Source organism: Pelobates fuscus, chromosome 10 (genome assembly GCF_036172605.1).
Source record: "Pelobates fuscus isolate aPelFus1 chromosome 10, aPelFus1.pri, whole genome shotgun sequence".
NCBI lineage: Eukaryota > Metazoa > Chordata > Amphibia > Anura > Pelobatidae > Pelobates > Pelobates fuscus.
Genome location: NC_086326.1, coordinates 70,233,513 through 70,248,480, shown reverse-complemented (window position 1 = coordinate 70,248,480; position 14,968 = coordinate 70,233,513). Strand labels below are relative to the sequence as shown.

At 40.0% G+C, this 14,968-nt stretch overlaps 1 protein-coding gene across 2 annotated transcripts in view; it reads right to left on the bottom strand.

The window, feature by feature from the left end:
• Window positions 1–14,968, bottom strand: part of TBC1D12 (TBC1 domain family member 12) — a 120,481-nt gene that overhangs the window by 61,702 nt on the left and 43,811 nt on the right. For both annotated transcript variants that reach the window (XR_010085623.1, XM_063434583.1), the window contains exon 2: window positions 9,486–9,609. Coding sequence is in view for 1 of the 2 variants with exons in the window: in XM_063434583.1 (XP_063290653.1) it covers window positions 9,486–9,609 (124 nt within the window). In the remaining variant the exon portion in view is untranslated. The remainder of the gene's footprint in view (window positions 1–9,485; window positions 9,610–14,968) is intronic.

Here is a 14,968-nt window from a genome sequence, read left to right as displayed (position 1 = left end):
CACACAGACTGCTGAACACACACACACACACAGACTGCTGAACACACACACACACAGACTGCTGAACACACACACACAGACTGCTGAACACACACACACACACAGACTGCTGAACACACACACACACAGACTGCTGAACACACACACACACAGACTGCTGAACACACACACACACAGACTGCTGAACACACACACACACAGACTGCTGAACACACACACACACAGACTGCTGAACACACACACACACAGACTGCTGAACACACACACACACAGACTGCTGAACACACACACACACAGACTGCTGAACACACACACACACAGACTGCTGAACACACACACACACAGACTGCTGAACACACACACACACAGACTGCTGAACACACACACACACACAGACTGCTGAACACACACACACTGCTGAACACACACACACACTGCTGAACACACACACACACTGCTGAACACACACACACACACACACACACACACTGCTGAACACGCTGAACACACACTGCTGAACACACACACAATGCTGAACACACACACAGACTGCTGAACACACACACAGACTGCTGAACACACACACAGACTGCTGAACACACACACACACAATGCTGAACACACACACACACACACACAGACTGCTGAACACACACACACACACACACACAGACTGCTGAACACACACACACAGACTGCTGAACACACACACAGACTGCTGAACACACACACACACACACACACACAGACTGCTGAACACACACACACACACACACAGACTGCTGAACACACACACACACACACACACACACAGACTGCTGAACACACACACACACACACAGACTGCTGAACACACACACACACACAGACTGCTGAACACACACACACACACAGACTGCTGAACACACACACACACACAGACTGCTGAACACACACACACACACAGACTGCTGAACACACACACACACACAGACTGCTGAACACACACACACACACAGACTGCTGAACACACACACACACACAGACTGCTGAACACACACACACACACACAGACTGCTGAACACACACACACACACACACACACAGACTGCTGAACACACACACACACACACACAGACTGCTGAACACACACACACACACACAGACTGCTGAACACACACACACACAGACTGCTGAACACACACACACACACAGACTGCTGAACACACACACACACACAGACTGCTGAACACACACACACACACAGACTGCTGAACACACACACACACACAGACTGCTGAACACACACACACACACAGACTGCTGAACACACACACACACAGACTGCTGAACACACACACACACAGACTGCTGAACACACACACACACAGACTGCTGAACACACACACACACACACACTGCTGAACACACACACACACTGCTGAACACACACACACACTGCTGAACACACACACACACACTGCTGAACACACACACACACACTGCTGAACACACACACACACACTGCTGAACACACACACACACACTGCTGAACACACACACACTGCTGAACACACACACACACTGCTGAACACACACACACACTGCTGAACACACACACACACTGCTGAACACACACACACACTGCTGAACACACACACACACAGACTGCTGAACACACACACACACTGCTGAACACACACACACACAGACTGCTGAACACACACAGACTGCTGAACACACACACACACAGACTGCTGAACACACACACACACACACACACACACACTGCTGAACACACACACACACACACACAGACTGCTGAACACACACACACACACAGACTGCTGAACACACACACACACACACAGACTGCTGCGGCTGCAGGCTCTCTTTACTCTTCCTGTGAGCAGAATGCTGTGTCGAAGCATTGCTGCGGCAACGCTCAGACCAGCATTCTCACGGGAGGAACTGCCCCCCAGGTCCTCTCTCCCTCCCAATATACCTCTCTCTAACGAATAACCTTTTGGCTGGTGAGGGAGATCTTTGATCTTCCCACTGGCCCGAGAGGGCCTAAAACAAGTAAGCAGGGTCGGCTCTCTGTGGGCCGGCAGGAGAGATCAAAGTATCTCCCCTGTCGGCCTGGTACATGGGCAATGCTGTGGAGCCCCTAGGAAACTACCCAGCGTGCCCATGTGGAAACTACCCAGCGTGCCCAAGCGACTTGTATCTAGCTGAGGTGGTGATGGAGGGAAATTCACAGGACATAGCTATCAGAAAACTCATACCCTATGGTAATCTCTCGCTTTCATCGTACAAGTAAATCCATACCCCCCAACAGCAGTGTCCGGTGAAGCAGGATTTCAGTGGGCACGATAAAAGAGTGGGACACGGATAGGAATCATGTAACCAAATCAGCCCAAAAGGGACAAACATACCCAAAAAGAATTAGATGGTCAGCCAGCCAATCATGCAGGATGACCAACCAAAGGCATACTGTACAGACAGCACAGCTGTCATAAATACAACTAATGATGCGCTAGCTCTATGCTTTCTAAGGACTGTCCCCTAGCACTCGTTGGTCCACTCCTCTCCTAACCTTCTTACTAGCAGGCAGAAGCTCCTGTTATACAGTTTGGGACAGAAAAAAAAAAAAAGGTGTATGTAGAGAGTGTAGAAGAAAGGGAACATGCCTTACTAGCAGGCATTCAGTGTTAGAGAGACTGAAACAGCAAAAGCTGTGCAAAGTCAGTTTTACCTTAATTAATTTCACTGTCCACACCAGTTTTGTTCCCCTACGTCCCTCTTAAGTTTCCATACTTAACCCCTTAATGACGAGTGACGGACCTCGTCCGTCACGCGGTAAAATGAACCCCAGATCGCCGCAATTGCGGCGATCGTGGGGTTAATGGTGCTCCGGTCTGCCTCGAGAGCACCGGATCGGGCTGTCCCAGTACATGTGCCCGCTCTGACAGCATGTCAGAGCGGGCACATGTGCTCAGTATACTCACCTCCGCCTCCCTGCACTTCCGAGTTCACTGTGAAGTGCAGGGAGACGGATCAGTGCGGATCAGTGCTTCCCCCTGGTGGAAAAAAAACAAAGTTAAATTAAAATCCCACCCCCCTTTACCCATTTTAATTAAAAATTAACCCCTTCCCTGCCAATTGATCACTGACTACAGTGATCAATTGGCAGGGATTACATTTTAATATGATCTAATTTTTTTTTTAACCCATTTTTTTTTTTAAACCCTCAGGGGTTAAATTTATTTTATTAATTAAATATTTTAAAATTATAAATTTAGCTAGCTGGGGAGGGTGGAAGTTAGTGGGGAATTGGGGGATTTAGTATTAGGCTAAATGGGGAATTTACTGTTAGTGCTGCTTACTGCTAGTTAGGGGTTAACGGTAAAAAAAAAAAAGCTTAGAAAAATGTTAAATCTGAAAAAAAAAGTTTTACGAAAGTTTAGGAAACTTTAAAAAAATTCATAAGCAAAACAAAAGTTTAAAAAATAGTTTTAAAAAGTAAAAAAAAAGTTTTAAAAAGTTAAATACATTTAATAACGCTCATTACCACTACACCTGGTACAAGCTAGCGGAAAATTGATCCCACGCTAAGGTTCAAAATATGCCTTTTGAAATACCCTGGGATGTCTTCTTTAAGAAATGGTATGGCTTTATGGGGTATTTGGATTATATAGCCTGGTAAAATACTCTAAAATGGGACATGGGCACAGCGTAAAAATTTAAAGTTTGAAAAAAAATGGAATGGCTGTGTCCCAAATGTGCCCCTCCGATGTCCACATATACATGGCAAAGGTACATACGGGGGTATTTTTGTACTCAGCAGACATATCTGAGCAACATATGGAATATTATACAGTGGTAGTACACATATGGTTTGCAAAATATACTGTGCAAACTCACTTTGTATGTCAAAAAGGCAGAAAAAAACGCTTATTACCACTACACTTGGTACACGCTAGCGGAAAAATGATCCCACGCTAAGGTTCAAAATATGCCTTTTGAAATACCCTGGGGTGTCTACTTTAAGAAATGGTAGGCCTTTGTGGGGTAGTTTGAATTTAAAACCTGCGAAGATGCTTGGAAATTGCACATAGGCCCAGCGTCAAAATTCAAAGTTCGGTAAAAACTGAATAGGCTTGGTCTCCTATATGGCACTGTAGCTTCACGAAATAGTGCCAAAGACATTCATAGGGGGTGTCTTTTTACTCAGAAGACTTAGCTGAGCATAATTTGGAGGTTTTGAATTTAGTGGCACATATGAAATATACAAAATGCCCAGCAAAAATGCAATCCGTATGTAAAAAAAAATGCCCAAAATAATTTTTTACCACATACTTTGGCATATATTGGTGGAAAAAAGGGGGCATGCTAAGGCACAATATGCACCTTTATGAGATACCCTGGAGTGTCTACTTTTACAAATGGTAGGCCTTTGTGGGGTTTTTTTATGAACAGTCAAACTACTATAATACCCCAAATGGAAGCATAGGCTCATTAAATCCGTCTCTCAAAATTCGACTGAATACTGAAAAGGACAGGTCTCCTATATGGCACTGTAGCTTCACAAAATAGTGCCAAAGACATACAATGGGGGTGTCATTTTACTCAGCAGATGTAACTGAACACAAAATAAAACTTTGTACAGGAATAGCACACACCAACTTTACAAAATACACACGAGAAGTTCTTTGTTATAAGTTTGTGTGCCAAAACCCCCAAAAAACACAATTTTACTCCAATATTTAGCAGAGGTTGGCGGTAAAATGGCTACGTAGAAAGTGTCAAAACAACCTTAGGTAAATAGCCTGTGGTGTCTACTTTATATAAATATATACTTTTGTGTGGCAATTTTGTTTTCTTTTATGGCTATTAGGCTTACAAGACAAACATACCAAATTCTAAAATCGCTCCACATTAAAAGTTTATTTTACTCCTTGTGCTTTGTGACCTGTAACTACCAAAAAAAACGTAAAATCCTAGACACATTATATATTCTGTAAATCAGAACAACTAAATTTATTTTTAATTACTTTCCTTAACCTGCATTAATTGTGCACACATTATTATTGCAAAAACTGTAAAAAAAATCAACATTTTTCATTTTTTAATAAATTAGCATTTATGTATATGTTACATCAAATTAAAGCCCTTTCTGTCCTTTAAACAATGGTATATAATATGCGTCGGTGCAATAAATTAGTAAAATGCAAATTGCAGTTGAACGCAAACAGCAAAAAATGCCGTTGTCATTAAGTGAAAGACAAGCTTCTGAAGCTCTGTCCTTAAGGGGTTAAGCAAGAGAACAAAGAGTAGCAAAAAAAAAAATTACAAAATTAAAAAAAAAAAAAAAATCGGGGGTCATGCAATATACTTTTTGAAAAAATGTTTTCATTCTTGATGAATCTCTCAAATCTCAAAATGGCTTTTGCAGGTTTACTTTACGCCATTTTTTGTTGAAAATTAACATTTTTATTTTTCATTTTGTTGAAAGGCTACAAAATATATTAAGCAAATCCGATAGCGATATACAGAAAAAAATCATGACTTTTTCCCGTTTCCTGAAAGTCTGAGATTTTACTATATTAATGAGCACAAAGGACAATAGACAGGATACTCAAGTCCTCACAGATGTCCCCTTCTAAGTGGTGAATTGAAACTCTGCAGAATAACCTCAATTTAGGGGGGGATTGCCACACAAGGTTTAGAGACAGTAACCATACAGACATCTAAGGATGAGGTCTGCCAGTGAATACATTATTCTCTTATTGCACATATCAGATAAGCAACTTTGTGCTTTAAACTGTATATAGAAATGTATACTGTACATGGTTTTGTTGTTTTCTAGATCTTTTGGTTTTATTCTAAGAAGTTTCGTATGTAGCAGTTTGCCAGCATGAACTGGAATATATAACAAGTGATCAACAAAGCAGGGGTGCCAAAAGGTAGATCCCTCATGTTTTAAAACGACAGCTCCCACGATACTTTGTAATTCTAAAGACATGCAAAGCATCATGGGAGTTTTAGTCCTACAACATGTGGGGATCTACCTGTTGAGCATCCATGACATAAAGGGTGCACTAAGTTATGGTTGAAGAAAAAAAACCAAAAAAAACAACCTATGAAAAGCAATCTCATTGTTTTAGCAGAAATATTAGCAAACATAGATTTTATGAAAATGATGGTTAAACATAACATTTATGCCAAGAACCGAGTGACATGAGAGAACAGAAGAACCGTCCCAAAAGCAGTTTCCTGGCTCTCCACTACATGCCAAGTAGTAGTTCTGCTTATTTCTATAGACAGTAATGAATCTACAAATCACACTAGACGTCATTGTTAAAACAGATTAACTGGCAATTAAATTTGGAATAATGTTCACAAGAGGGGAGCAGGTTGCTACATTAGTGCAGGAGTAGGCAACCTTTGACAACATCTCCCCATATGCTATGCTAGCATTATGGGAAATGTAGTCTTCAGAAAATTGCCTACCCTTGTTATTAGTGTAACTCTCACAGACCTTGCAAGATGGCAGCAGGCCAGCAGCTGATGTGCTAAAGAGCAGGTAAGAACTGAAAAGGTTCACTCTCACATTGGTATTCATCAGAAAAAGAATATGAGATTAGCAGAGGTATGCTTCGGTCTAAGACTATAGCTCTTCATAAGGTTTGGTCAGTGTGTGTGCGAATGAAGGGCTGTATTATTGTGGAAGTGATATAGAGAAGACAGACAAGCTCAATAATTCCATTTGGACATATCTGCGTTTATAAAACAAATTTTAAATACATAATTATATATATTCAGATATATATTAATGTCAAAATAACAAAATGGATCTCTTATGAGAAAATTATGATATTTATACAGTCTACTAGAAATGTTATATATTCTGCCTTCTTGGAACACGCCATGAAAGGCAACAGCCTAGGGACAGTAGATATGTCCCATGCTTAAATCACAGGAACACGTGCTGCTTTTATGAGCTCAAGCTAAGGAGAAAAGGTCAAAGTTCTTCCGGAGTCCTTGACTTTATAAGCTCAAGGGTAAAGATTCTTGGGAGCCTCTTAAAGGGTTTAAGTTGAGAGGAAACTGGAATGAATAGAAAATATAGGTAGCAAAATATGTTTGTCAACCATACTGGTGTGATCACAGGAAGCTATAAACCTCTCCCTTTTCTATAGTAAACCATGAGGAATCCTCCCAAAGATGTCAAATTTCTCTATTCATTCATTACCCAAGGGGGCAAAACCCAATTTAAAATGTGCCATAAATTCACACAGTGTTTTACTAAAATATCCAGTCTGTATTTCTGGCCTCATTCTTTTACACACGGATTTACTTTGTATTTTATCTTATCTGCACTTTCCTTAAGGCATTTCTTATTGTGATAAAAATATAGGTCATTTCAGACAGACACACAAAAAGACAGCTCATTACACACACACACACACAAAATATATATCTTTCAAACTACAAGGCGATTGATCTATTTTTTTAGAAATATTAAAATGTTTAAATATTTTAAACATGCAAAGTGTGTACCATTCAGTGTTAAAAGAAAACAAAAACACACACTAAAAAGGACATCAAAAGTATTATACAGGTACTCCTCACTTAACGACTTACTTGCTTAACGACTGCTTGGACATACAATCAGCTCTCTAGCGTGGAGAATCCCCCGAATCGGAATATCCGGAATTAACCATAACATAGATTTGAGGGATTCCCCGTGCTAGAGAGTTGGTCTATGTACAAGAGAATTTCCCTCGATGTAAAATCGAGGGATTCCTCCCCCCCCTCCCCCACAGTGAGCTGGTCTATGTTTGAGGGACTTTCTCAAATATAGACCTGCTTTCTAGTGCATGCGAGACTCTTGTCACGTCGGTCTGAGGGATCCTCGCTAACCAACCAATTTGCTTAACGACCTAGTCGTAAGAACGGAACTCTGTCAGTAAGCGAGAAGTGCCTCTATGTAACAAGCTAGGAGTAGTGGTGGGCTTAACGCAATACGGCAATATGGTGGAACTAAATCCCCATATTTGTTAGTGGAGATAGAGGATTTTAAATAGCCCTGTAAAATTTTAAAAACTATTTTTAGATGTCAGTTGTTTCTTAGTCTGTATTTTGTATAAATGTTGGTCTCTATGGCAGCACCAATGATGAGAAATGCATGTTCCAGATGTGCCCCAATTGCCTTTTTGCGTTCTTCCATAGATGTCAGAATTTTACTTGTGCAAATCTCTACATTCCTTGACCAGCTCTTAAGATTACTAAAGCAGTGTCAGTACACAAGGCGGCCCAAACAAATGTGATCTACGACAACATTCATAAAACTGCCGAATAAAACTGCTTAAGAAGCAGTGCTACGCATCAGAACTATATATTCCATAATTCACTGCTGGTCAGTGACAAACTAGAGCTTGCAAACTTTTAAAACTCATTAGGTTATGGGGAAGAAAATACCACATATGATAGAATGAAAGGCATTTGATCGTAAAAGCCTCTTGTTTTCCAAACCAGAATTTTTATTTAAGGTTTCTTCTCATGTCTTTTATTGTGCATTACAAATACAGAGTTGGAAAGAATTGGTGTTTAGTCTCTTAATTATTTGCACGTTCATTAAATTCTCCAGATTTGTATTTACTGCAAAATAATGTATTTGGGAGCCACCTAAATTAAAGGGACACTATAGTCACCAAAACAACTTTTGCTTAATGAAGCAGTTTTTGTGTATAGAATAGATCATGCCTCTGACGTTTCACTGCAATTTAGGAACTAAATCACTTTTGCTTCTGTTATGCAGCCCTAGACACACACCTGCATGAAAAAAAAAATGGTTTCAGATGTAGCTTACTTTAAATGTTTGTTTGTTTTTGGTTGTTTTTTTTTTTTTTTATCTCCTGCTCTGTAAATTGAACTTTAATTACACAAAGAAGGCTCCGGCAGGGTATAGCAAGCTATTAACAGAGAAGGAGATAAGAAATTCAAAATTAAACAGAATGTGCAATAAAGATGTAAACATTAGATGACTCTTTACAGGAAGTGTTTAGGAAAGCTGTGTAAGTCACATCTAGGGAGGTGTGACTAGGTCTGCATAAACAAAGTTAACTACTAAATGGGAGAGAATTGAGCAGTTACATTGTAGGGACATGATCTATACACCAAAACCGCTTCATTAAGTTAAAGTTGTTTTAATGACTATAGTGTTCCTTTAATATCAGTAAGGTATATTTCAGCAGTGGATATTCTTCACATTTACAAAATTGTATTGCTAGCAAGTGAAAATTAATTCAGAAAACATTACATTTATTTGAAAACTGGGATAAACAGTTAGCATTTTATGTTTGGACAGTAAAACTGTTCACTATACATATTGTGATATAGTGCAAGGGTTACAACAAAGAACATGGTAGGACAACCGTAATAACATTGTATTTTAGTGACACAGCTTACTAAACAAATACCATTTAAGCAATGCTCACCTGCTGAATGATTTTAGAGTCCTTTTGCACGTTCTCCCTTGGAGGAACTTTTCCAAACAATTTCCAACCTGGAGCACTCAGGGCTGGAGCTTTGGGTTCTTTTGATTTTTTAGAAAAGAAGTTCCTGTAACAATGGGAAAAGGCAAAAAGTATATATTTGTATTTTTTTTTTTTTTTTTTTTTTTAAAAAGGGCATTTAAAAAATAAAAAAATTCTGTTAAAATTCCCCAGGTGGGGCGGAAACATTTATTTTCTGATGTAACCTTGATTTATTATGTTTTCTGCACAAAAGACCGGTGAGTGCACCAATTTTGTATACATGGAGAGAGATACATTGTTACTTCATAAAATTAAAACTTGAAATGATGTTTCCATATTATCTGCATGAATCCATTCAACCTTATATATTAACCAATCGGATCTAAGCAGTGGAAGTGCAAGGTTGGCATGCCATCAAAAGGTGGATGGACTTATTTTTGGATAACAAGAAAGTGTCATTTCTGCATGATCCACAGGTATAGCTGGTGGGACCCAGCTACGGATGTCGGAGAGCACCCTGGTTTTGTCAAACTATTACAAAATGATTTTACAGAAATCAGGGGGACAGCATCCACAGACTTCAGAAACGTAACTAGTACACAGAGGTGTAGCAGTTATGATGTTTAGCATTTCCCCTTTAACGTGGTAATACCCTTCACATGCGTATGCGTTATTATAGGTTACTGGTGCAATTAGCTATTAATAAGGGTATGCTTGAAAATGGGAAAGCTCAGTATATTCCGGTTCTAAATAAATATATTCCGATTCCAATTGTTTATATTGCGCCAAAATATTCCATAGCACTGTACAATAGGTTAACAAGAATAAAATTTATTTCTAAAAAAAACATTTTTGACATACAGGAACAGTTGGTAAAGTGGTCCCTGCCCAAAAGAGCTTACAATCTAAAGGGATGAGGGAAACCCCCCCCTCTCCCCCCCCCCCCCCCCCAAAAAAAAAACTCAGAGGGAAGGGAGGGAATCTGTATGTACCTGAAGGATGGGAGGGGTGTTCAGGAAAAGGGGGCACAATAGGTGGGAGATGGCACAGGAAGGGATGAGGAAGTTTTTTTTAGTGATAAGTGGTTAAGTGATTGGAAAGCACCACCAGACCCCAAAACATTGTAGGTACAAATTATAGGCATCACGAAGAGTGCAAACTGGGTGAATAGAGGCCTGACTGCTTTAATAATGGACTTTTTTTTTGAAAACTTCTAAAAGGACAAGCAAAACTAAAGTGAAGCAGTGAGGAATATTTATAAGCAGAACTATGCTCACAGTCAAGTTAATTATGAAGGTAACAAATCCTACATTAAGAGGCATATTGAAAATAATTAACACCTACACCGCTTTCTCTTCAACTATATTTAAAGAGTTTACATATGATATGGTGACACCTGGTAGATAAAATCCCTAAACTTACAATATAAATATTAAAGGAACACTATGGCATTAGGAATACAAATCTTTATTCTTAACATTATAGTGTCCTGTCCCTGCTTTTATTAAGGTGCCCCACAAGCTTGCCATAAAAAAAATAAAAAAAAAATAAAAAAAAAAGTTCTACTTACTTTTTTTTAAAGCACTGAGGCTCCGTCAGCACTGTTCACTTCTCCGCCTATCGCGACATGATGGTCCAATCAAATGTTCCTTATAGAGGAGCACTGGAGAGCATCAAGCATTCCAACAGGAACACATCAAATTCAATGCACTCCTATAGGTTTCCGTGTCATGTGACAGTTTTACTTGTTTACAGACAGCAGAGGTGGTTTTAACTCTGCAACAAAAACATTGCAGGTTCTAAAAACATTGCAGTGTCTTACATTGCAGAGTTAAAAGCACACGGACACTGCACCCTGACCACTTCATCACAATGAAGCAAGTGGTCTCAGTCATTATACTGTACCTTTAAATGAAATGTTTAGAATATTTGAAGCCTACACCTCTAAAGACATATAATCTCAGATTATGACTGCCTCAATCACACACATTTCTATCTACAGAGCTCATTGCAGCATCCCACAACGGCTAGTGCACAGCAATTTCATAATATGCACAGTGTATAGAAACCAGCTTTAGAGAATCAATATAAGCACCATAAGCACTTTGAATTGCTGAGGAGCAACGGGTCCAATTAGAGTGTATGGCGGCAGTGAAATGCTGCTACTATAGGACAGTCCACAAGGGCTGTCAATCAGGTTGTCAGAACACATACTGTAGATCCAGGTTGCTTTATATGAATGTTTATACTGTACTGCATACTATGGAGTACTTCATTTATTGCATTAATTTATTTTGAGGCACTCAAAAACAGAGAGCTATAACCTTTAAATGAGATATTGTTTGACATGCAAATGTATAGATCAAGAAGTACACTGATCTGAAGATAGCATATAGCACAAAGAAGTTGGCCGAAATGCAAAAGGGGTCATCAGCCCTGCCACCCACCCCCAAATTGATGCAAACAGCATCCCACAATGCACTGCGTGTTTCATCTTAAAGGGACACTATAATCACCAGAACAACTACAGCTTAATGTAGTTGTTCTGGTGAGTATAATAGCTCCCTTTTTTCATGTTAACACTGCCTTTTCAGACAAAAGGCAGTGTTTACATTGTCCTTAGGGACACCTCCAAGTGGCCACTCCTCAGATGGCCACTGGAGGAGCTTCCTGGCTCAGGGCACAGTAAGCAGCCCTGCCGTTCAGCGTCCCCACTCTCTGCATGGAGACGCTGAATTTTCCTCACAGAGATGCATTGAGTGACTGCTGCAAGAAGATGTACAATAGTATCTGTGACGAGAGCAATCTCGCCACATTGCATTGGAGAAGCCTGGCTGCCCGCCTGCTGCCTTTGGACTATGGCCCTGGGAGATTGGGCCCTTTAAAAACAGTATTCGGCCATACCAGAGTGTATGTCACTCATTCTGGCCCTTTAAATACAGTGGGGTCATTTGGTACTTGCACTGTGTGAGCTGTGGTAACCCAGATAGCTATGCCATGGAGCCTATTCGTGTGATTAAAGACTTTGGCTCCATGGCGATTAAACTGTATTCGGTTGGTCTGAGTGCCGTTCACCTAATAATGTGCACTCAAACCTGAGCTATCTGGGGATATGTGAAATGTCTGTGTGTTATGTGTAAAATGTGACTTTATGTATTTTAAAGTGTTTTATGTCGTTTTGCAACCATGTGGTTAATGGAGTCTGCCTCTAGTCCTGGATAATTGGATTACTTCCCCCCATTGTCTCCAGGATAGAGGGCCCTGTAAAACCATGCTTCCAGAAGGTCAAATGCACATTGGTACTAACTTTTGAACCCCTGGTCCAATTCGTATGATTTTTGAGTATGTTGTTCCCCTGAATGGATTGATTGTGATTATGTATTTTTATGCGAATGTGATGTATATTTTGGGAGTTATGAATGTTGTGTAAAAACTGTATTTTCCCTACCTATGATAATTGTATTTTCCTGTGTGTACAGATAATTAGTTTACAGGTAGAGGGGAGGGCTATGTGTGGGATGTAACTATTGTGTGATTGGTTAATGTACGTTACTGTGTGTGTCCCTCCCCTTCATGGGAGCACCTAATAAAAAGGGCTGCAAGCTAGCAGCCAGAGTTCTATTTTTACCCTCAACTTGAGTCCTGTCTCTTATTGGGGGAATCTGCTACAAGGGATTGCTATGCTAGGCATATTCCCTTGCTATAATCACTGAGCTCTTGTAAGAGCTTGTTTCTGCTTCGTTCTGAAGGGAGATAGCTGCAGTCTGCGGTGCTTATGGTGTCTGGTGGAGTGCTTGGAGTCCTCTGGAAGCGCTAGGAGCATCCATTAACGGAGGTACCCAGTCGGGGTGCCAGGTGATCCGTTACAGTATCAACAAAACCAGCCACAGCTATAAGCTTGCTACAGGGAAATTGCCTCTGTGTATAACCCTTAATGTATTGAACATGTTTCAAGCCACATGGGTCATTAATGATGACACAAATCTACAAGCATATATGCAAAGTTATAATTGAACATGGCTGACGAGTGTCTCTGCGTGAAAAAATCCAAGCAAATTCAGAAGTGTCTGCAGCATGTGGCTCTGCACAGAAAGAGATGGCAACAGCCAGTCAAAAAGGTACTTTTTTAATACTAAACCTGTGAAAAGAATAAAAATGGCTAGTAGGAGGGCGGCTTAAAGCCCTGATCGGAAACATATGAGGTTTAAACTACAATAGAAATGCTAATAGACTCCCCCATGTGTATAAAAAACACTGCCCGTTCTATAAGAAAAAGTGGAAGAGGTTGTTCTATTTAGGGAGCACTATAGGGTCCCCTTTGCCTCCCTAAAGATAGCAAAATCTTACTTGTATTCAAGCCTGAAGCTGCTGCCTCTGCCTGTGAACTTCCTCTGACATCAGAAGTGGTGGCCTGATCCAATCACAAAGCTTCCCCATAGTCAGGCGAATATAGTGTCCCTTTAAGGGGAAATTATAACAGAACAAGCTATGCAGGCCAGCTCCTATACTCTACACATATTTCCCTGTTTAGGTCCTTCAATCTATTAAATTTTGAAAAGGCTGTAATGGCAAACATATAAACCCAAAGTTGTGGGTATGTCCTCAAATTTCATCCACTAAGCACGTTCTACCTCCCTTGTAATGTTACACATGCAAGAAAAAAAAAAAAAAAAAAAAAAAAGAGGAACATCAAAAGCCAAAGAATTGTTATTTCTTTGGGGGGGACGATTGGCATGTGGCATCTACCACAGCTATTTCCTCTTCTCTTCCTTCCCAGTGCACATTGAGTGAAACCATGTGTCAAAACATCACAGTCTTCCCTGAATCCAGGCACAACGTATGCAGCTGAGAGACGTCAACTTCGATCAGTTCAAAATCTATTCCTCGTCATTTCTCCTTTTTGATCAGCAAGTCGATGAACATATTACCGTAACTAATTTCAATGCAGCTGTTAAACAGTATTCCTCAAAAACACATCTGGCATTAAAAAAAACAAATAAGACACTGCAGCTATTTGAGATAGATAGATAGATATATATATATATATATATATATATATATATATATATATATATATATATATAAATAAAGAATGATAAGGTAGCACTCCCAAGGCTTCTTTAAAGTAAAAAGTAACTTATTTGCTTCCAAAAAAAAAAAAAAAAAAAAAAAAAAAAATGTTTCAGTCTGACACAGAAAACTGTCATCGGGAGATATAGATAGATAGAGATATACCGTATTTATCGGCGTATAACACGCACTTTTTCCCCCTGAAAATAGGGGGAAAATCGTGGGTGCGTGTTATACGCCGATATCCCATAATTACTTACCTGTCCTGAAGCGTGGGCCGGCTTCACAGCTTGCACCGCGGTACAGGAACTTTAATTTCATGTTCCGGTTTCCGGCGGGACTGAAAGGAAGTGTGCATAATAGTGTGCACACTT